Here is a 22802-nt window from a genome sequence, read left to right on the forward strand (position 1 = left end):
TTAAAAGGGAGCAGAAGTAATGTAATTGGGATGAGCTACTCTGTGTATCCAGCTTAAGGACCAGAGAAGGGAGATACCTCAAACGTCTCTGGGCCTATGTTATTTTCTGTAACTATTTGGACAGTGCTTTTACAACTCTAATTTTCTTTGTATTTCCCTTATCTAAGGCTGCTTTCATGATCAGGCTATGTCTAGATAGAACTTTGATTCTCAGAATTCTGTGTAAGTCTTGTTCTCCTGGTGCTGGGCACAGAGATGGTGATATCTAGGTAAGGAAAATATTCAGTTCAGTTCAGTTGCTCAGTCGTGTAAGACTCTTTGCAACCCCATGGACTGCAGCACACCAGGCTTCCCTGTCCAACACCAACTCCTGGAGCTTGCTCAAACTCATGCCCATCAAGTTGGTGATGCCATCCAACCATCTCATCCTGTGTTATCCCCTTCTCCTTCTGCCCTCAATCTTTTCCATCATCGGGGTTTTTCAAATGAGTCAGTTCTTTGCATCAGGTGGCCAAAGTATTGGAGTTTCAGCTTCAGCATCAGTCCTTCCAATGAATATGCAGGACTGATTTCCTTTAGGATGGACTTGTTGGATCTCCTTGCTATCCAAGGGACTCTCAAGAGTCTTCTCCAACACCACAGTTCAAAAGCATCAATTCTTCAGTGCTCAGCTTTCTTTATAGTCCAACTGTCACATCCTTACATGACTACTGGAAAAAACATAGCTTTGATTAGATGCACCTTGGTTGGCAAAGTTATGCCTCTGCTTTTTACTATGCTGTCTAGATTGGTCATTGCTTTTCTTCCAAGGAGCAAGTGTCTTTTAACTTCATGGCTGCGGTCACCATCTGCAGTGATTTTGGAGCCCAAATATATAAAGTCTGTCACTGTTTCCATTGTTTCTCCATCTATTTCCCATGAAGTGATGGGACCCGATGCCATAATCTTAGTTTTCTTAATGTTGAGTTTTAAGCCAACTTTTTCACTCTCCTCTTTCACTTTCATCAAGAGGCTCTTTAGTTCTTCTTCACTTTTTGCCATAAGGGTGGTGTCATCTGTTTATCTGCAGTTATTTATATTTCTCCTGGCAATCTTGATTTCAGCTTGTGCTTCATCCAGCCTGGCATTTCCCATGATGTACTCTTCCCAACATCAGGAAAATGTTGGGAGTATCTAAATCTATCTGGATACTTCTGAGCTCAAATGGATACACTCTTCACATTGCAATTTTCCAATCAGGAAACAAGTTCCCTGTAGGAAATAATTGAGGACCAACAGCCCCACGATGGGAGTGAAGATCCCATGGGCAGGCTGGTCACTATATCCTTATGGTAACTCTGCATAATAAGGGATGCATAGGTGGAAGATAATGAGACAGGACTAAGTGTTAGGGGTTGTAGAGAGGCCAGGAATGTATTGGCTGCACCCAAAATCCTGCACTCAAGACTGGTCTCTGTCTTCTGTTACCTTGGGACCCCAGAAGAGCCTTGGGTACAAGCAGTGAGTGAATGAGTGAAGGTCGCTCAATCCTGTCTGACTCTTTGTGACCCTATGGACTATACAGCCCATGGAATTCTCTAGTCCAGAATACGGGAGTGGGTAGCCTTTCCCTTCTCCAGCAGATCTTCCTGACCCAGAAACCAAACTGTGGTCTCCTGCATTGCGGGCAGATTCTTTACCAATTGAGCTAAAATTGTTATTATTATAACTTCTATTTTATAGAAGATATTGAGATTTATAGATTACAAATGTCTAGGATTACACAAAATAGTAGTTGAAAAACCTAAATATAATAAGTAAGACTTTGTTTGGGCAACATATTTCAACTCTTTTGTTCTTTTGCCTACCGTTTACCTCTACATTTCTACATAACACACTTATCCTGTTATTTCAGCTTTAGATACTATATATGGTTCTATGAAGACCTACAAGACCTTTTAGAACTAACAAAGATACCAAAAAAGATATCCTTTTCATTATAGGGGACTGGAATGCAAAAGTAGGAAGTTAAGAAATACCTGGAGTAACAGGCAAATTTGGCCTTGGAGTACAGAATGAAGCAGGGCAAAGGCTAGTAGAGTTTTGCCAAGAAAATGCCCTGGTCATAGCAAACACCCTCCTCCAACAACACAAGAGAAGACTCTACACATGGACATCACCAGATAGCCAACACCAAAATCAGACTGATTATATTCTTTGCAGCCAAAGATGGAGAAGCTCTATACAGTCAGCAAAAACAAGACGGGGAGCTTACTGCGGCTCAGATCATGAACTCCTTATTGCCAGATTCAGACTTAAATTGAAAAAAGTGGGGAAAACCACTAGACCATTCAGGTATGACCTAAATCAAATTCCTTATGATTATACAGTGGAAGTGAGAAATAGATTTAAGGGACTAGATTTGATAAACAGAGTGCCTGAAGAACTATGGATGGAGGTTCATGACATTGTACAGGAGGCAGTGATCAAGGCCATCCCCAAGAAAAATAAATGCAAAAAAGCAAAATGGCTGTCTGAGGAGGCCTTACAAATAGCTGTGAAAAGAAGAGAAGCGAAAAGCAAAGGAGAAAAGGAAAGATATACCCATTTGAATGCAGAGTTCCAAAGAAGAGCAAGGAGAGATAAGAAAGCCTTCCTCAGTGACCAGTGCAAAGAAATAGAGGAAAATAATAGAATGGGAAAGACTAGAGTTATCTTCAAGAAAATTAGAGATACCAAGAGAACATTTCATGCAACAATGGGCTCAATAAAGGACAGATATGGTATGGACCTAATAGAAGCAGAAGATATTAAGAAGTGGCAAGAATTCACAGAACTGTACAAAAAAGATCTTCATGACCCAGATAATCATGATGATGTGATCACTCACCTAGAGCCAGACATCCTGGAATGTGAAGTCAAGTGGGCCTTAGAAAGCATCACTACGAACAAAGCTAGTGGAGGTGATGGAATTCCAGCTGAGCTATTTCAAATCCTGAAAGATGATGCTGTGAAAGTGCTGCACTCAATATGCCAGCAAATTTGGAAAACTCAGCAGTGGCCACAGGACTGGAAAAGGTCAGTTTTCATTCCAATCCCAAAGAGAGGCAATGCCAAAGAATGCTCAAACTACCGCTCAATTGCACTCATCTCACATGCTAGTGTTTGTTTTTGGCCATCTTCTATTCATCTCTCTCAATTTCTCTCTCGTCTTTTTATATCATAGATCAGTTTTCAAATGCCACAAATTCTTTGATATGCCTTCTTTTACAGAGTGAAACTCCCCACACCCAGAGTGTGGACTGGACTTAGGGACTCACTTCTAACGCCTGGAATAAGGTGGGAGGGATGGTGTGTGATCCGTGAATCATGTGCTCTGGCAAGTCAGCTGTGGTTTTGTGAGAATATATCAGGCAGCCTATGAAGAGGCCCATGTAGTTACCTTCGGTGAGGAGGGTACAATGGGACAGCTCTCCTAGCTTGATGGCTTTGCTACTGTTATGGTAGTTAAAGAATATTGCCTCGGGCTTTTTGAAGCTGCTTTTTCTGCCCTGTCCCCCACTTTATCTGGATCTTCTCTTGCCTTTGCTTGTAGTATCTGTGCTACTCAATTTATTTACTTAAATAATTTAAAGAATTAATTATTTCTGGCTGCACTGGGTCTTTGCTGCTGTGCATGGGCTTTTTCTAGTTGTGGTGAGCTGGGGCTACTCTCTCATTGCAGTGCACAGGCTTCTCATTGCAGTGGCTTCTCTTGTTGTGGGGCATGGGCTCTAGGGAACACAGGCTCAGTAGTTGCAGCTCTCAGGCTCTAGAGCACAGGCTCAATAGCTGTGGCGCACAGGCGTGGTTGCCCCCACAGCATGTGGGATCTACCCAGACTGAGGATCTAACCCATATCCCCAGAATTGGCAGACAGATTCTTAACCACTGGACCACCATGCAAGTCCTGGGCTACTCAATTTAGATTCTACCACCACAGATCCTTCTCTGTGAAGGACTCTGTCCTGGAAAGGAGGTTCAGTTGGTTAGTTCTGAGATTTACTAGGACCCAGATTGTCCCATACCATCTAACCTTTCCTTTGTCTTCACCCTTAGAACCCAGCTCTGGCACTGTTCCCAGGAAAAACCCAATTATCTTTCTATACCAAGTGGGCACATTTAGAATTTTGTGTAAGTGCCTTTGGCAGTTTGATTAGAGTTTGCTGTTGTTCAGTGTCACCCCAAGACCCTTTGCCTGCTTTCTACTTCCTCTTGCCTACATACTGATAGCCTGTAGGTCTCACTGATGTCTGTTAATCAGCCCTTTTCTTGTATTTCAGAGTTCACAGGATATCTTACTTTCATAGTAGATGATTGTCATGCATTTGTTGTGATGATGTTATTGTTGAGGATTAACATGTTGTTTTATTCTGCTTTTTCCATTTATCTTTTAATCTTGCATGATTGTGTGCTCAGTCATGTCCCACACTTTTGTGACCCCATGAACTGTAGGATTAGGTGGATTCAAAACTACAGAATGTCACTTTAATCTAGCACAGAAACTATCTCATTTTTAATTTCTAAAATTTCCTTTGTCCCCTGGAGTTCCCCTCTTGTTCATCTTCTGATTCTTGGTTTATGGACCCAAGAACTCTCAAAATATAATAGTGATTTAGAAAGTTCTTTTCTTCTCCTTACACTGCCCTTATTTTCTCCATGTTTCCTTTTTCTTACTGTTTCTGCATCTCATTTTCTTCTCAGAGTCTTTCCTCAACTACCTTGAGATCTTTGGCTCAACCCAGGCATATAGAGCATGAATGTGTGTGCGCTCAGTCATGTCCAATTCTTTTCGACCCTGTGGACTGTAGGCCACCAGGCTCCTCTGTCCCTGGGATTTCCCAGGTAAGAATACTGAAGTGGGTTGCCATTTCCTCCTCCAGGGGAACAGAATGAAGGGCTCTGTGTATATACATAATAGTGTATTGGTTGCTCAGTCATGTCTGATTCTTTGTGACCCCCATGGTCTGCAGCCTGCCAGGCTTCTCTGTTCACAGAATTCTCTAGGCAAGAGTACTGGAGTGGATAGCCATCCCTTTCTTCAGGGGATTTTCCTGACCCAGGGAATGAATCCAGGTCTCCTGCATTGCAGGCAGATTCTTTACCATCTGAGCCACCAGGGAAGCCGATAGGATGTGTTGATCAGCGGGCCTCTCTGTAATTGCTTGGGCAGCTGCAGCTTCATTTAATTGAGGGACTCGACACAATCAGGATCTGTAGGGTCCTTCTTTTGGGTTGGTCAGTTTCCTGCATAGGTGTCCTTCCACCTACCTCCACTGGGTGGGGGAAGAGAGTGACTAAGTTTGGTTGCCAGTGTGTTCTTCGAGGACCTACAGGGGAAATAGGGAGAGATCTTATTTTTCCGTACATAGACTTTATTCAACCTCTGTATCCAATAAAGTACTCAAAACATAACCAGAGTCTCTGAATCCAGATCCTCTGTGATTCAACTGGTTCTGAAAATAAACTTTCTGTCTTTTCCAGGGTGGGAGAAAGAGCAGTCTTCAGTCTGCCCTGGGGTGAGAAATGGAATTGGTTAGCTTAACTTCTTACACTTTTAAACTAATCATACTGTTTTCACCCCTACCCATACTCACGTCTTCCTTCCAAGTTACCTGGCACAATTACGGGTACACTTACTGAACCTTTGGGTTTCAGAAATTTGAAAAAAAAGGGATTAAGGGATAAACAAAGGTTACAGAAATGACTTTTTTTTTTCATTTTTTTTCCATTTATTTTTATTAGTTGGAGGCTAATTACTTTACATCATTGCAGTGGTTTTTGTCATACACTGAAATGAATTAGTCATGGATTTACATGTATTCCCCATCCCGGTCCCCCTTCCCACCTCCCTCTCCACCCGATCCCTCTGGATCTTCCCAGTGCACCAGGCCCGAGCACTTGTCTCATGCATCCAACCTGGGCTGGTGATCTGTTTCACCCTAGATAATATGCATGTTTCGATGCTGTTCTCTTGAAACATCCCACCCTCGCCTTCTCCCAGAGTCCACAAGTCTGTTCTATACATCTGAGTCTCTTTTTTTTTTGCATATAGGGTTATCGTTACCATCTTTCTAAATTCCATATATATGTGTTAGTATACTGTAATGGTCTTTATCTTTCTGGCTTACTTCGCTTCTCCAGAGCTTTTTTATCTTACAAAAATAAAACCTTGTATGCATTAAGACAACTCCCAATTTTCCTCTCCCCCAAGTCTTGGCAACCACTGTACAATCTGTTTCTATATATTTGATTCCTCTATATACTTCATGCAAGTAGAATCATATAGTATTTGCCTTTAGGTGACTGGCTTTTTCCTCTTACATTCTCAAGCTTCATTCATGTTGTAGTATGTGTCATGCTTTTTAATGAAATAAGTTTTGGGAAGAACAAAAAACACATTTCCCCTTAACAAGCAACACTGAAAGTATGATTCACTCTGAAAACATTGGATCAAAATTATAAGGCCTTTGAAAGCATTCCTTGAAAATTTTAAATAAACATTAAGCCAAAAACCTAAGGATGGAAAAAAAAAAAGATATTCCTCACTTTTGCAAAAATAAATGAAAACCACTTAAAAGAGAAATAATGTGTCAAATATGTATCATCCTTGGGGTTTCATGGCAAATAGCCTTACCAACGGATAATACAGTAAATTATCAACAATAATTACTCAGCTAAATGCCAGCCATTGGTTTTCCCAAAGAGCTTTTAAGTGAATGCCTCTGATTCTGGGAGAAGAGGCAAAACCTCCGTTTTCTTTTGTGGCTATAGTCTAATTATGCTATGATCTGAAAAGTTCCCCAAATTCAGTTTCCAGGATTTGTTTACCTTCACAGTGAAAAACCCAGCACAGAGATGCGGGGGAAGCCAGACTTAAAGCTTGAGTTGCTGTGAGAAAGTCTGAGAACTTGTTCAAGTTTGTATATAAAGAGGAATTCCCCAAAGACATTTTGAAAACACTTCTTTTCTAAGCAGGAGCATGGTAACCTACTGCTTAACCCACTGTGCATCAAGAAATAGGCGGGTGCTTTCCCCTTCGCTCCCACAAGCCGGCCTTCCTCGTACTTGGGACTTTCCCGATTCCCTGGTGCCTCTCAGAAGCTTTCTTTTCCTTTCTGCTTTCCTCGTTCCCCACTGTGTGCTGTTTCCTCTGTGTAGTTTCTGACCCTCCCTGGCTCCCGGCCCTCCCCACTCTGCTCTGCCCCGTCCTCGATGCACACGGAGAGCCCAGCAGGGCCTCACCAGCTGGGTGGGGTTTCATGCGGGGAAATGACCACATCCTGGAGCACCGCCCCGCAGTGTTTTCTTAAGGCTTGGGAGTTGAAGTCACAACATTTAAGGAGCAGGGAGAAAAAGGGAAAGCATTTACTGGGATGGCTCCAGAGAATGGCTGTGTGTATACCTCCAGAAGGTGAAATTGAGTGAAAGTGACCATGGAGGTAAGTCTTGGGTGGATGCCAGAGAAGCAGTGAAAGGAAAAGGGCCCTTGGGCGATGGTGGAACTGAAATGGGGCAGGCACGGCTGCAGGTTGTGGCTGGATTCACAAGCTAAAGGTCTCTCCCACCTAACCTTCTGAGGCTTGGTCAGCTGTGGGGCTGGAGCTGGACAACTGTCTGGTCCCAGAGCTGTCTGTTCCTGTAAACACCTGGGCTGAATCCTGCTCTAGTTTGAAAAGACAAAAAAAAAAAAAAAAGACCCCTAGCTGTTACTTCTAAAATAGTACTCCAGGGGACTTTCCTGGTGCTCTAGTGGTTAAGACTCCGAGCTTCCACTTCAGGGGGCATGGGTTCCATCCCTGATCAGGGCCAAAAATAAATAAGTGAAATCATTAAAGTAGTATTCTAGGTATTAGTAACATTCCATCCCCCAAGCATGGAGGTGGGCTCTGCAAGGTCATTGAGGATCCCCTGTGAGCAAAATGTTTCTTGAACCATTCTGGAATGTAGTATTACAGACAGACCTATTTTATAGGGAGGGAGCCATGAACATTGTTATTTCAAGGATATCTATTAGGCCCGAGCCTAAGGACAGAATCTAAACTTTAATAGCAGAATCTAAAATTCCATTTATAGTTTTATCCCTTGAGTTTAAGTCTTTAGTACTTAGTTGCTTTGCTCAGTCGTGTCTGACTCTGCAGCCCCATGGACTGTAGCCTGCCAGACTCCTCTGTCCATGGGATTTTCCAGGCAAGAATATTGAAGTGGGTTGCCATTTCTCACTCAAGGGGATCTTCCCTACCCAGGGATGGAACCAGCATCTCTCTTGGATCTTCTGCCTTGACAGGCGGATTCTTTACCACTAGCGCCACCTGGGAAACCCTGTTTAAGTCTTTAATCCTCCTGTAAAATGTAAGCAGATCCCAGGAAGGATGATAGATTAAACCCTCATGAATTTTGAGCCTCAAGTCACACCAGACCCACCCCTAACCTCCAGCCCCCACATCCCTTGCTCCAGGCACCCAGAATCCTCTCCTAGAGGCAACCCCAGGCTCCTTTAGGTCTTCATACCTGGAAGCTTGTGAGACTGATTTTTCCTGCCTGGGACACTTTCCCTTCTCTCTTTTTAACTATCTCAAAACCCAGGTAATGTCATTCATTGCTCAGAGTTATGCTCCAAGTCTGGCTTAATCTAACAGTGGGTTTCCTGACCACAGGGGTCTCTCCTCCCTGACGGCCTTTGTCCCAGGGTAATTATTGGCATATGGGCCCATCTTTCCATCAGGTTAAGACTTTTAAGTAACATGAGCTGCGTCTTGTTAGTCACTGACTCTCTTGCGTCAAGAACAGTATCTGGCCCAGAGATGTTCACTTCGTGGAGTAAATTAATTCCTGACTGCTGATGTGTTTTTATGGGAAAAAGTGCAGGGCTGAGTAGGGAAGGTGAAAATGCCAAGAGAAAAGGAACAGTGTGCCAAGAGATGCACCTGGAGTCACTGAAGCAGTCTCCTCTGGGTGACAGTTTTGCAAAGGGCCAGGGAGCTTAGAGGCATGCCAACTTACTTTTATACAATCTCTCTCAGAAGGTAACTATGACTGTTGAAGTATAAAAGGTATCGACACATTCAATGCACTTGTCGAAGTGGTGTTTAAAGAATCGTTTCTCCCAATAAAATAGGGCAAAGTTTCAAACGCAAATTTGCTTTGGATTTGTATCTGCTGCCATCTGTTAGTTCCAGGATCCTGGGTTACATCCTTCTTATTACTACGTTAAACATTATCAGCAATAAGAACAGAAAGAGGAAACAAAAACGTGTGTAGGGAAGTTGGATTTCACAGAGGCTTGACAGTCTTACTCTCTTTTCTTGCTGAAATCCTAGAAAACAGAAAACCACAGGAAGATGGCTTATTGAGAAAGACCCTATTCAACTTGACCATGAGTCGAACAGGGAAGAAAAGCTCCTCAGATGGAGAAACTACACCCCAGGCTCCACTTGTCAATGAGAGCATCAGGGGGTCAAAATCCAGGTTCCCCAAAGCTGGAAGCAGAAAAGAGAGCATTGACGCTAAAACAACTGATTCCCAATCCCAGGACAAGACACCGAAGACAATCTCCTTAGACTTTGGTAAGCTTCTGCCTGATGTTATTTCTTAATTTTTTAGAACAATTTTCTCCCCTAAGGGCTTCTTTGGTGGCTCAGAGGTAAAGAATCAGCCTGTAATGCAGGAGTTGCAGGAGAAGTAGGTTCGATCCCTGGGTTGGAAAGATCCCCTGGAGGAGGGCATGGCAACCCACTCAAGTATTTTTTCCTGGAGAATCCCATGGACAGAGGAGCCTGGTGGGCTACAGTCCATAGGGTCACAAAGATTTGGACATGACTGAAGTGACTTAGCATTCTCCCCTAAAGAGATGACATGAGTTAAATGACAGCTAATATAATAAAATCTGTTCTAAACATATATTTTGTTAAGTGTTTTAAATAATTTGCTCATTTTACTTTTAAATTATCAAAGGTAATTATGTCACAGAAAGGTTTAGAGAAGAATACCCAGTTTCCTTTCATTTTAACACAAAGTGCTATCTCTTCAAGATTCTTTTCAGATTCTTTTCATATGCATGTATCTATGGTCAACCAACCAGCCAACAAATATTGAGTACCTCCTACGTGCCAGTCACTTATTAGAAATATAGCCATGAAAAAAGAGAACCTTACGTACACAAAGAACCAAAAGCAGGCATACTTTTTGTGTGATAAGTCATATGAAAACCAATAAGCAATCTAAGGAGAGAGCGAATGATGGGCTGGGGTAATTTTAGATGCAGTTGGCAGGAAGGAGTTTCTGATTTAGTAGCAGAAACTCTGAGCTGAGATCTGAAAGTCAGCCACGAAGAATGAATGAAACCAGCCATATAGATATTTTAGGGAGTAGCTTTCCAGGCAAAGGGATCTGTGAATGCAAAGGCCCAATATGGGAGTGAGCCTGGAGTGCTTGAGAGCTGGCCCGGAGGGTAGGGATACTGAAGCAGGATGAAAGATGGAGAGAGGACGAGGTAGCAGAGGCCAAATGGACATACTTTGTACAATTAGAAGAGCTTATAAACCCCCCTGAGCTTACATGGAGCCATGATCCTACTTCTGGGACTTATTATACTGTTCAGTTCTCACATGGTTACATGATGTTCATGTGCCTACTTTTGACAGTGGCATAATATTCCATTCCATGCCTATGGCATACTTAAGTTCCTCTTTTTGCCCTTTGGTGAATATCTTTGGCTTTCCCCCTCCCTTGTTTTCTGCTTCCCTGTATTACACTAAATAGCTGAAAGTTCCCAGCACAGAGATTACAAATTCAAGGGTTATGAAAATATTGCCAATCTCTCTCTAAAGTCATGACATATACAGGGTCATCAATACATTATTAGAGTAAATGTATTTTTAAAACATTTATACTTTTCATGCAAACACATATAAGAGAGAACAGTACGAGTCCCCATGATTACCTTCCTCTAACAATTATCAACCCATGGCCAGTCTTATTTCATTTATACTTACCCCCATGTCTGTCAGATTATTTGTACCAAATACCAGAAATATCACTTTACCTGTGAGCAGTTTGAATACATTTTTGAAAGTAGAAAATTAAGAAGTCTATCTTTAAAAGAAGGTAATCAGAAAGTTGTTGCTGTTTGTTCTAAAATATGACTTGGGGCTTTAGGAACTTGGTTAATGGATACCCATGTAGTAGTGCTCAGTGGTGTCTGATTTTTTTGCAACCCCATGGACTGTAGCCTGCCAGGCTCCTCTGTCCATAGGATTTCACAAGCAAGAACACTGGATTGGGTTGCCATTTCCTCCTCCAGGGGATCTTCCCAACCCAGGGATCAAACCTGCATCTCCTCTGTCAGCAAGTGGATTCTGGGGAAGCCCCAGTGGATACCTATTATCATGATTAAATCAACAGTGCGGTCAGCTGGTTATCTCAGCTGACCAATACCAGCCCCTCAAGATGTGTGTGGCTTCTCCATTTTCATTTCTCCCTACTCAGCAGCCCCTGGAGTTACATGAATTGTCCCCCAGATGGCTCTGGGACCTGGCTGGTCTTCTCTGTTGCTGTCCTGGCTTTCTCGTCTACGGCATGGACCACTGCCACTGTTTCCTACCTGGTTTCTCTCCTCCTGGTCTTGCTGTCTTGCCAGCCTGTCCCCCACACTTCCACCGGACGCCCTTTCTAAACCACAGATGTCTTCCACTGGTTTGAAATTCTTCAGTGAGTCTTTCTTGCCTTGAAGAGAAAGTCTATACTCTCAAGCATGATCTTCATTGTGTTTGTGGTAAGCTGAATATCTCTTCATGGCCTCTGCCTTCCCCCAGCCTCACATTCATCCTCTACTGCTGATATTCTGATTTACCTGCAGTTTCCTGATCTGGCCACATTCCCCCAGAATGGTTCCCTGTGCCTAAAAAGACCTTCCCCTGTGTCTCTATTCTCCCTCTGCACCCCTCCCCCACTTATCCCTCTCTCCTGACCACCCACCTGGCTGACTCCAACTCATCTTTAAGGTGAAATTTATCTACCACTTTCACTTAGGCTTCCCTGGCATCTCAGACAGTGAAGAACTTGCCCGCAATGTGGGAGACCCGGGTTCGATCCCTGGATTGGAAAGATCCCCTGGAGAAGGAAATGGCAACCCGCTTCAGTATTCTTGCCTGGAGAATGGCACGGACAGAGGAGCCTGGTGGGCTACAGTCCACAGGGTTGCAAAGAGTTGGACATGACTGAGCGACTAATACTTTCACTTGGAAGCTTGCGAAGACCCATCCCAAGAACCAAAGCATTTACTGTCTCTACCCTGGGCCACCTGGCACCCCTGCTGGCCTCCACCCTTGCACTTTTCCTCTGTACTGTGACCCTGGCTGTCTCATCTGTCTCCTCCATCAGACAGGTAGCTCCTTGATAACAGGAGCTTGTTATCTTGATTCTTTGCACTGCACCACCCACGTTGCAAACATATAATCATGTTTTATGAGAGTATTAGGATTCTTGGTTGTAAACAACAAAAGCCAACCTCTCCAGGTTTAGCTTGGAAAAGAACTAAGGTGAGAAGATCCTGCTTGGCTCACAGAATCTCCTGGAGAAGCAAGAATTTGGTTCAGCAGAACTGCAACCAGAAAAGGCCTTGAATCGCTCCGCGGAGCTGCTCACATGTGGTCACTTTGCCCCCTCCACGGAGCACCAGCCCTTCTGTAGCAACCGCCAACCTGTAGCAGATCTGACTCATCTGTTACATATATTGATCTGTGACATAAGATGTTTTTTGAAGGAAGAGTTTCATAGATTAAAAAAAACATATATATGGTCTGTAAGGTGATGTGTGGGGGCCTCAAAAACTGGTACTCATATTTATACTTAGGTGTTTTGATACAGATTTATCATCTTGATTTTGGTAATTGAGGAACTATAAAGCTAATATTCATTCATTCACTCATTGCCGGGACCAGCCGGCAATGTGAACAGGTCTAGACCGCAGCAACATGGAAGCCTGAGAAAAAAAAGCTGAAAGTAAAGAATGGGGTCGAGAGCGCTGAATGCTCTTTAGGCAAGTCAGCGGTCTTATTGAGTAAAGCAGCTACCTTTATACTAGTACAAGCAGAAAACACAGTTCATAAAAAATGCCATCTAGTGTTTGTTACATCAATACAATTTTTTGTCTTAAGTGATTGCAGAAGCTTACATCTTGTTTTTGGCATTCCAAGATAAACTACTAAGTGAAGGTCACTACTACGTTTTTCTCAAGGAAGAACAAAGGAGGCCCAGCAAATGTTTTACTACTTTATCATGGGGTGGCGGGACAGGGAACAGCCTCTTTCAAGGCTTTCCCAGGGCCTTTTTGGGCCTTGAGCAGGCCGGCTCCCCGCAACTCATTTAGCTATTTGTTCATTCAACAGTGTTTACAAAGTATGTATCACGTCAAAGGTATTGTAGAGGCCCATCTTCCTGGGAAGGTTCAGCAACTTTAAGTCACTACACTCCTGATAAATGATCCAGGTGGGAATTATAGTTTCCAATTTATAGATGAGTAAACCAAGGCTCAGAGAAGTTAAATGACTTGCTTACCTGATGGACCCACGAGTTGATCCAGGTTTTCCAGTTGTGCTGCCTTGGACTTGCCAATCATATAAAATACATATTACAGAGCAGTCAAGTAGGATGTGGTCTGCAAAGGGATTTCAGAATCTGTCGGTTGGTTGTTGGGCTGCACCCCGCTGGCCTGCACATCTTGTAGTTGCCCCAACTTAAGACCAAAGAAAAAGCCTGGTGACAGCAATAGAGGCATCAGTGGTCATTGGTTAGGGGCATCTTACAGAAAGGCCCTGGAGTCACACCCCACCATGTGTGACAGACAATGGGCAGGACAGGGCAGCAGTCTTTGATATTCACCAGGAGGAGGAGGCTCCCATTTATAGGGGAGGTGGGCTCATCAGTAACCAGGGAAGCCAGCAGCTGGGGCAGGGGGCAAGCAGGCAGGCAGTTACTGATAAAGCCCTGTCATTAAGAGGATTGGATAGTCATGTGAGGAAAGCAAGGCCTGGTCAGGCAGGGGATGGACAGAGATCAAGAGAACAACCATCCTTAAAGGCCTAGCCATCATTGGTGGTGGTGACCTTGGAGAAGCAATTTATTTGGCCAGGTGAGCGTGGCAACTAGAATGTGGAGGATTAATTGGTGACTGTGTTGAAGAAGCAGGGCTAGCAGGCACACTCCACTCTTTTCAAACATTTGACAGTAAAGGAAATGATTGACAGAACAGTGGCTTGAGGAGAAAACAGAAAAAGAAGGCTTGCTGAAGCTGGAACTTGACCATGGTTGTATGTTGAACCTACAGAGATTAAAAAAAAGAAAAAGCTAAAAGACACAAAGGAGCACAATAAGACACAATGCAGAGAAAAAATTTTAAGCACAAAAATTTAAAAAGCACACACACATAATGGGCTTCAGAGCAGATTGTTCTGGGTTCAAATTCTGACTCTGCTGCTGACCAATTAACAGTCTGAGTCTCGGCTTCCAAATCTATGAGACAGTGTGCTTACGACTCCTCGCATCAAATGTACACAAAATGTTCTGTCCTCACTGGCATGTAAAAGGCAGTCCCTCCTCGTCTCCCTCATCCATAACTCTCCTCTGATCCAGCCCAAATTAGGGTTGTCAGAAAAAGAAAAAATACCTGCATTATTTGGGATGTACTTTTACTAAACAATGATTCTTCATTTATCAGAAGTTTAAGGTTAATTGGACATGGTATTTTTGTTTTTCTTAAATCTGCAACCCTACCTAAAATAAAATACCTTGTATCCAACTTACTATAATAAAAATTGAAGGCCAGAGTGAAGAGGTAAACAGTGGGAGGATGATGCTGCCTCTTACTGGTAGAATGTGGCAACACCAACCATCCTATCAAAGATGTACAGCCTGTAGGTGGCAAGCCAGTAGACCCACTGCAGAAGAGAGATGGAGTCTTTATTATCCTGCTAATATTTTAGTCTAAATTTACTACTATGGTAATGCTGCTATCTTTTCATTTTCCCTGGTGCCAATATATTTCTTTTTCTCTATATGATTTGTATATTTTTTTGTCAGGGTTAGTAGAGTATTATTGTACATTCGTACTTATGCTTTCCTATTGGATCCCAGTATGCATACTGTTTGTATGTATTATATTTATTTATTTGGCCTGACCACACGGCATGAAGGATTTAAGTTCCCTGACAAGGGATTGAACCCATGCCCCCTGTGGTGGGAGTGTGGACTATTAACTATTGCACCAATAGGGAAGTCCCTATATGTATTATCACTACAGGACCTCATTAAAGTCACTGTCTGTACATGCTTATTCATTTTGTCTTACAAAAGTACAGTATGTTCCACATGTGGCTTACATGTTGACACATGCAGTAGTAAACAATAAAATTAATATTTATTAATTATTAATAAATAAAATTAATATAGTCCATGGGGTTGCAAAGAGTCAGACATGACTGAGAGACTAACATACACACAAAATTATAGCTCTTATTTTTATTTAATCTTTTTAAATGTTAGTGACATGTTAGTGCAGCATTATTACAGAAGAACTTGGCAAGGGTGTCACATATGTCCATAAAAAAAAAACTACCTTATAACAAAGACAAATGAGGTTTTCTGAATATATTCTCTGGCAGGAGTTGAGAAAATACAAAAGCTCTTGTAGGCACTACTCTCTCTGGATTTATTGGTTGAAGGGTCTAGGAGTGAGCAGCATGAAATGAGCGGCAGGTGCTCCATTTGCTCCCTTTAGCCATCTGAGGTTCATTGGGAGTGACTGCAATGTTCCCTGTTAGGAGGCCAGCATGTGGGCACCTCCCCCAGCAGTGCGTTCACCGAAGATGTGTGTGCATCCTTCCACCAGAGCTGTTTTAAACGCGGTGCTAACAAGTTTACCGCTTCGTCTAGGAACATGATTCAGCCTCCATGCAAGAAGCCCAGGTCAGGCCATGAAAGAAGAGCCTCTGAGTTCCTCAGGCTCCATTGTAGGAAAAGGGTCCCTAGAGCAGCGAGTGTTGAGCACCAGCCACGGGGACAGAGGTCAGGTTTTGTCCCCTTCTGAGTTGAGGTTTCACAGAGGACTAGGTCACAGTTGTCTGTCTTCTCACGTGTCTCATCTTTAATACTGTCATTCACAGCAAATTCTTCTTTCTTCTTATCATACAGCCAAGACTCTCACTTCAGAAACAGAATTGGGATCCAGGATGCAGGAAAACGAGTGGTTTCTGCGGAAGCTGGGCAGAAAGGCTGTCAACAAGTGTCTAGATCTGAACAACTGCAGGCTGACAGCAGTGGATGTGACGGAGACGGGTCTGTATGGAGTCAGCCTTATCCAGAGGCGCAGAGGGCTGAGATGAGCAGGCTAAGCACTCCGACCTCACTTGGTAACCCGAGGTCTGCAGGGTGGCCTGGACAATTCGGGAAGAGCAGCTACGTCGCTATTTTTTTTTTTTTTAAGTCAATTGATTCTTCCTCAAGTTTCAAAGATTTGAGCCCAAGTTTAGGAGGGAGGTTTGTTTTCCCTGAGCAATTTTACCTCTCTACTAATTACCTCTAACTCTCTGAAATTCATCTGCTCCTGCATAGGATATAAACTCATCCATAAAAGCAAGCCCTGCTGGGAATTTAAAGGGGCATCATGTTGCTGTCTGCGGAATGAAAAGTATCATTCCTAGTGATTACAGCTCACATCTTTTTTTACACAAGAGTACAACTACTGTTTGTGACACTCCAATAGGAGTTTGGTTGCAAAAAACCCTCTTCCCAACAACACCATCATCACCTTCTTAAATATTCTCTTTTTTTGGATATCTTAAGTCAAGTATTTAATCACATTAAATGTGTCTACCAACAGAGGAATCAAGAGAACTGCGTTTTGAGTGAGGGGAGTCGGTCCTTGACTATTTTAATGAAAATCCATGCCATTACATTTGAGACAGATCTCTTAGCAGGAAACTGTAACCATGCCTGTGGTTCTCAAATGCCTGTATATGTGTCAGAATCTTGCAGAAGCTGTGGAAATGCAGATGCTTGAGTCCAACCCAAACCCACTGAACTGAAATCTTCCAGAGTGGGTCCCAGGAATGCTGGTTTTTTGCCTTCCAATGTGTTCAGTAGACTTTCATACTTTGTAAAGCTAGGATCATGGTAAACAAATTGAAATTGCTGACATGCTTTGGGCTTCCCTGATGACTCACAGTGAAGAATCTGCCTGTAATGTGGGAGACCTGGGTTCAGTCCCTGGGCTGGGAAGATCCCCTGGAGAAGGAAATGGCAACCCACTCCAGTATTCTTGCCTAGAGAATCCCAAGGACAGAGGAGCCTGGTGGACTATAGTACATGTAGTCGCAAAGAGTAGGTAGGACATGACTAAGTGACTAATGCTTTGAATGCTGGTAAAAAGAAAATATAAACAAAGTTTTGCCCCTAAGTATGTGTTCAGAATTTCTTCAGAATGGTGGAAGATCAGGAATTGCTGTGCCTGTAACTCTAGAAGCTCACCGTGTAACATCTAAATCCTGCCACTATTTTGACGTCCAAGATATTTATTTAAAGCAAGCAAGCAAAGATACCTTCCAACCTCGACTTTGGCATTTCCACTGTCAAGTCTTGTTGCTGCAGGAGATAAAGACAACCTTGGATGATTTTGTTCACGGAGAGCAGCTTCACTTTTCGTGGGCAATGGAGGAGACTCAGAGAAGGTTCTGGTCAGGCTTTGTGCCCGTATAAACCTCCACATGTTGGCCCATGTAGGTATAACAGGAGGTTTGTAAGATGGTGCTACCCAGGTGATCTAGATAAGGAAAAAGAGTTAATGGGCACGGTCTGAGCAGTCCTGGCCAATGGAGTGTTCCCCAGGCCTTCAGCTTGAAGATCCAATGAATGACAGGGTGGTGGTTGTTAGAGGGTTTGCAAAATAAAAGGACCAGTGTATACACATTGTGGTGACAGCAGTAGTAACATTTGTAGTTGAATTACCATTTCCACTGCAGTAAAGGAATTATTATGAAATCTCAGAGAAACACCACTGCCTTTTCAGAATGCAGTTATTTGGCAGAAATAAAAAAGGTCCCAAGAAATAGGATATGTAACATCACAACATCTCCAGTTGCACCCCTCAGGGAGCCCTGCTGTGCGGAAAGTCAGCCCGTCCATCCTTCTATCCTCTTACAGAGCAACAAGCAGTAGATGGATCCTGTTTACTACAAGTCACAAATTCCACATGTAAATCTGTCTTTTCTTGTGTTCACTTCTAGTTGCTTTGCTGCCTTCTCTCCCAGACTTGGAAAACCTGGATATTTCCTGGAATGATGTCATAGGTGGAAACCTCCATGTATTCACCCAGCAAATGCATCTTGTCAGCAAGTTAAAAATCCTGAGGCTGGGTAGTTGCAGACTTACTGCTGAGGATGTTCGGGCACTGGGTATGATGAATGCTTCCCTTGAGAGAGTGCTTGCCTGGAAGGATCTCTGCAATCCAAACCCTCAAGGGCAAATTACCTGGGTGACCACTCCCTGTGGATTCCCATGGACGAGGATGAAAGCGTTGTCTGTACATGATGCAGTGCTATGTTGAGGATTTGCATAGTTTTTAGAGAACTGTGTAAGCTAAGCCCTGGGATAAAGAGGGGAACAGGCTGAGCAAGCCTCTGGTCTCAGGGAGTTTAAATGGAAATAATAATTGCAAAATTTTTGCTCACTCTGGGTCTGTTACCTCATCTGTAACACAGAGAAATTGGGATAGATAAATTAAGTTCCTTTCCAACTTCAAAATACTTTTCTCTTTTCCCATTCCTATTTTTAAAAAATTGATCAAAACAAGATTTTTCAAATAAAAGCAATGGTTTACGTAGAACCAGAACCTCGGTTAAGTTAGTTCTGTATGTTGAACATTGAATAACCTAAAATGTAGGCTAAAATTTGTCATGCTGCTAACCCAGCTGCTTTACTGGAATGCTTGCTGATTTTAGATGCCAGACATACTTTTTTAGTCTTCTTTTCATCTCAAGTCTTTATTTCAATGATGTATTTTGATCATTTACATCTTGGCAAAGATTTCTGTAAAAGCAACAAAATTTATGCCAATGTCTTTTCTCTGAATTGGAGGAGGAAATGGCAATCCACCCTAGTATTGTCAGAAATATCCCATGGACAGAGGAGCTTGGTGGGCTACAATCCACGGGGGTCACAGAGTCAGACATGACTGAGCATGCACAGATGCACTTCTTTCTATTCATGCCTTAGAAAATGGCCAGATCCTAGTTAAAATCCTGGTCCCACTTCTAACTACTTTTGTGACCATGGACAAAACAACCTTTCCGAGCCTCGGTTTTATTACCTCTGAAGTGGGGATGATAGCCACCTCAAAAAATTGTGAGGATTAAATAATTTTTATAAAGTACCTACTACATGCTTGACACATAGTAGGCGCTCAATAATCAATAAGTCTCTCTTTCCCTATTTCCCCATCCAAAATTACCTTTCTATGGTTTTCTATGATCAATTTAGCCTCACAGGTTAGCAGCTGGTTATCATGTAGCAGAGTCTCAAATTTAACATACTGTTACTCAGTCATGAAAAGAAGTATAGTTTCTTTATTTTTGACTAATCTAATCTTTTTCATGATCCTCCAACCTTAAGGAACCAGAAATTAAATTTTCTTTAATGCTTAGATTTAATTAACTAATTTTAATTTTATTTTTGTAGGCACTGGGTCTTCATTGCACAGACTTTTCTCTAGTTGTGGCAAGCGGGGTCTACTCTCTAGTTGCAGGGCATGAGTTTCTCACTGTGGCGGCTTCTCTTGTTGAGGAGCACAGGCTTTAGGGGGCTTCAGTAGTCGTGGCACAGGAGCCTAGTTGCCCCGAGGCATGTAGAATCTTCCCTGACTAGGAATCGAACCAGTGTCCCCTGCATTTCAAGGAAGATTCTTTACCACAGACCACAAGGGAAACCCAGCAAATAGAATTTCTACCCTGGGACTCACTCCAAACTCATCTGGTCCAGGAGAGAGTCTGCAACCTTGTCACTGACATTCTGTGTCCCTTTCCCTCTCCTCAAGAAGTTATCCTCTCTGGAAGGACTTCTGTATCCTCTTCACCAGGAGGAGCTTTCTTATCATCCATACTCTACTTAGCCGTAATGGCAGATGGGGCATAAGAAAAGTAGGAGAGTAAATGGTTTATTAAGAAAGCACAAATCAGGAGTCATTCCAACATTATTACACCTGTTACAATTGCTTAGTGCAGGATGGCAAGTGTATAGCCCTCCAATTAGATGTACTACAGACAATCATGCCCTCTTTCTCCCTGATTCTGGGCATGCCTCAGGGCTATTAAAGTCACACTCCATTGACTGGCAATGGCATACAAAGTGATACCTGTTCATCAACTTATGTTGTTAAACTTCCTGAAGAATTTGCATTTTTAAGTGGGGCTCTTGGACTCCAAAAACCTTAAAGTGAAAGTCACTAAGTCATGTCTGACTCTTTGCAACCCCACGGACTGTATAGTCCATGATACTAGAATATAGTCCAGAATACTAGAGTGGGTAGCCTTTTCCTTCTCCAGGGGATCTTCCCAACCCAGGGATCGAACCCAGGTCTCCTGCAGTGCACGTGAATTCTTTACCAGCTGAGCCACAAGGGAAGCCCGAGAAACCTTAACCCATAGAATAAATAATCTGTGGCAGAAGTTCACGCCCGGTATCCAGCAGTAGAATAGAGGTTTCTGGACCCAGTGGACCTTCCAACACTTAATTGGTGTTCAGATTGACTCCACATGTTCAGAAAGTACATTTTGCCTGTGTGCAGCTCACCATTCTGTTCTGTCCCCAAAGCAATGACAATCATTCCTAAGGGCTGATCCCCCATTCTCTCCCGGCTTCCACTCTGTAGCCCTCAAGTAGTTTCCTGTGTGAAATGGTGTCAGAAATGTTAAGTTTCATCCCTGCTCACTGCATCCTTCTTTACCCCAGGGCTGTCATGAGCTGCTTGCATCCCAAGGCATGGTGAGCTGCTAATGCCTGCTGCTGCTGCTAAGTCGCTTCAGTCGACCCCATAGACGGCAGCCCACCAGGCTCCGCTGTCCCTGGGATTCTCCAGGCAAGAACACTGGAGTGGGTTGCCAATTCCTTCTCCAATGCATGAAAATGAAAAGTGAAAGTCTCTCAGTCATGTCCGACTCTTCGCGACCCCATGGGCTGCAGCCCACCAGGCTCCTCCGCCCACGGGATTTTCCAGGCAAGAGTACTGGAGTGGGTGCCATTGCCTTCTCCTGCTAACGCCTAGTGCTCGCTTATTCACTCCTCCCTGCAGTGGATGGATCAGTTGTTCGTGATATTCTTGAGGTCAGAGTGAGCTTCTCCTCTGTGATGGCCAGTGCCCTGCTTTTGCTTCTACCTCTGGCTGAAATATAACAGTGGTTATGTTGGGGAATAAAATTATGGGTGATTTAAATCTTCATGTTTTATTTTCTAAATCTTTTATATTTCTACCTCTGGACAAGCTTCTCAGCAATAATGGTCCCTAAAGAGGGTGGATGAGAGAAAGTAGATGGACTGGTAGAAATATTTACTACCATAAAAACGATTTGGTAAAATCATGGTGACTCAGGTAAAGAATCTGTCTGCAATGCAGGAGACCTGGGTTAGATTCCTGGGTCAGGAAGATCCCCTGGACAAGGGAATGGCAACCTACTACAATATTCTTGCCTGGAGAATCCCACAGAGGAGCCTGGCGGGCTACAATCCATGGGGTCCCAAAGAGTTGGATACAACTGAGTGACTAAGACACACACACACACACCTTACCGACAGGTGGATTTTTTGTTGTTGCTGTTGTTTTTACAATTTTTGCTTATGAGCATGGCTTCAAAACCCTGGCTGTGCCTAGAAGCTCACCCTGCTGGTCGTGGGTAGGAACTGGGTCCTTTTCTCCTCCCTGTTCCCTGGCATCTAACCAGGACCTGGCCCGGCTTCAATACTTTGGAAATGATGGTTGTATTGACTTTGAAATGAATTCCCTGCTTTGTGAACCTGACAACCAATCTGATCTTTGGACCTTTTTCTTTTTTTTTCAACAGGAGAAGCACTTAGAGTGCTGCCTGAACTTGAAGAGTTGAATTTGTCCTGGAACAGTAAAGTGGGAGGAAACTTGCCTCTGATCCTCCAGACGTTGCAAGAAGGGAGCAAGATACAAACCCTTGAGCTTGTGGACTGTATGCTTACATCAGAAGATGGGGTGTTTGTGGGTGAGTAGAGTTTGGTAGAGTCCTTCCCAGGAAAAATGTGAAGATGCCCATAATTGGAGAGCCTGGGAGTTGACATTGGCTGTGTTTCCTCTCGCCCTGAATTGAAAGAGTAGCTCACTATATCCCAAGTCACATGATCATGTAACACTCCCCCTACCCCCACCCCCTGCCTGCCCCAACTTTCATGCCCACATCTGTTTTCTTGGCTGTGCTGGGTCTTCACTGCTGCAAGTGAGCTTTCTCTAGTTGCAGTGAGTGCGGCTACTCTTGCGGAGCACGGGCTCTAGGGTGCACGGGCTCAGTAGTTACAGCCTATGGGCTCCAGAGCACCGGCTTTAGTATTAATAGTCGCAGCTTGCAAGCTTAGTTGCCCCATGGCATGTGAAATCTTCCCAGACCAGGGATGGAACTCGTGTCCCCTGCATTGCTGACAGATTCTTAACCACTGGACCACCGGAGAAGTCCCACACCCTGTGTCTTTACTGAGTTGTTCTTTGATTTCTTTTCTTCCAG

The 22802-nt window shown here is 43.4% G+C and overlaps 1 protein-coding gene across 4 annotated transcripts in view; it reads left to right on the forward strand.

The window, feature by feature from the left end:
* The first annotated feature begins 7202 nt into the window (after window positions 1–7202).
* The window catches only part of LRRC31 (leucine rich repeat containing 31), a 28513-nt gene continuing 12913 nt past the window's right edge, over window positions 7203–22802 (forward strand). For 2 of the 4 annotated variants that reach the window (XM_070466443.1, XM_070466444.1), the window contains exons 1-5: window positions 7203–7460; window positions 9339–9584; window positions 16207–16350; window positions 18297–18464; window positions 22122–22289. In XM_070466443.1, coding sequence (XP_070322544.1) covers window positions 9395–9584; window positions 16207–16350; window positions 18297–18464; window positions 22122–22289 — 670 coding nt within the window. In that variant the 5' untranslated portion in view covers window positions 7203–7460; window positions 9339–9394. Of the gene's footprint in view, window positions 7461–9338; window positions 9585–16206; window positions 16351–16402; window positions 17790–18296; window positions 18465–22121; window positions 22290–22802 lie in introns of those variants that run through there. The other 2 variants (XM_070466447.1, XM_070466445.1) reach the window with 2 other exon arrangements.

Source organism: Odocoileus virginianus, chromosome 4 (genome assembly GCF_023699985.2).
Source record: "Odocoileus virginianus isolate 20LAN1187 ecotype Illinois chromosome 4, Ovbor_1.2, whole genome shotgun sequence".
NCBI classification, from domain to species: Eukaryota; Metazoa; Chordata; class Mammalia; order Artiodactyla; family Cervidae; genus Odocoileus; species Odocoileus virginianus.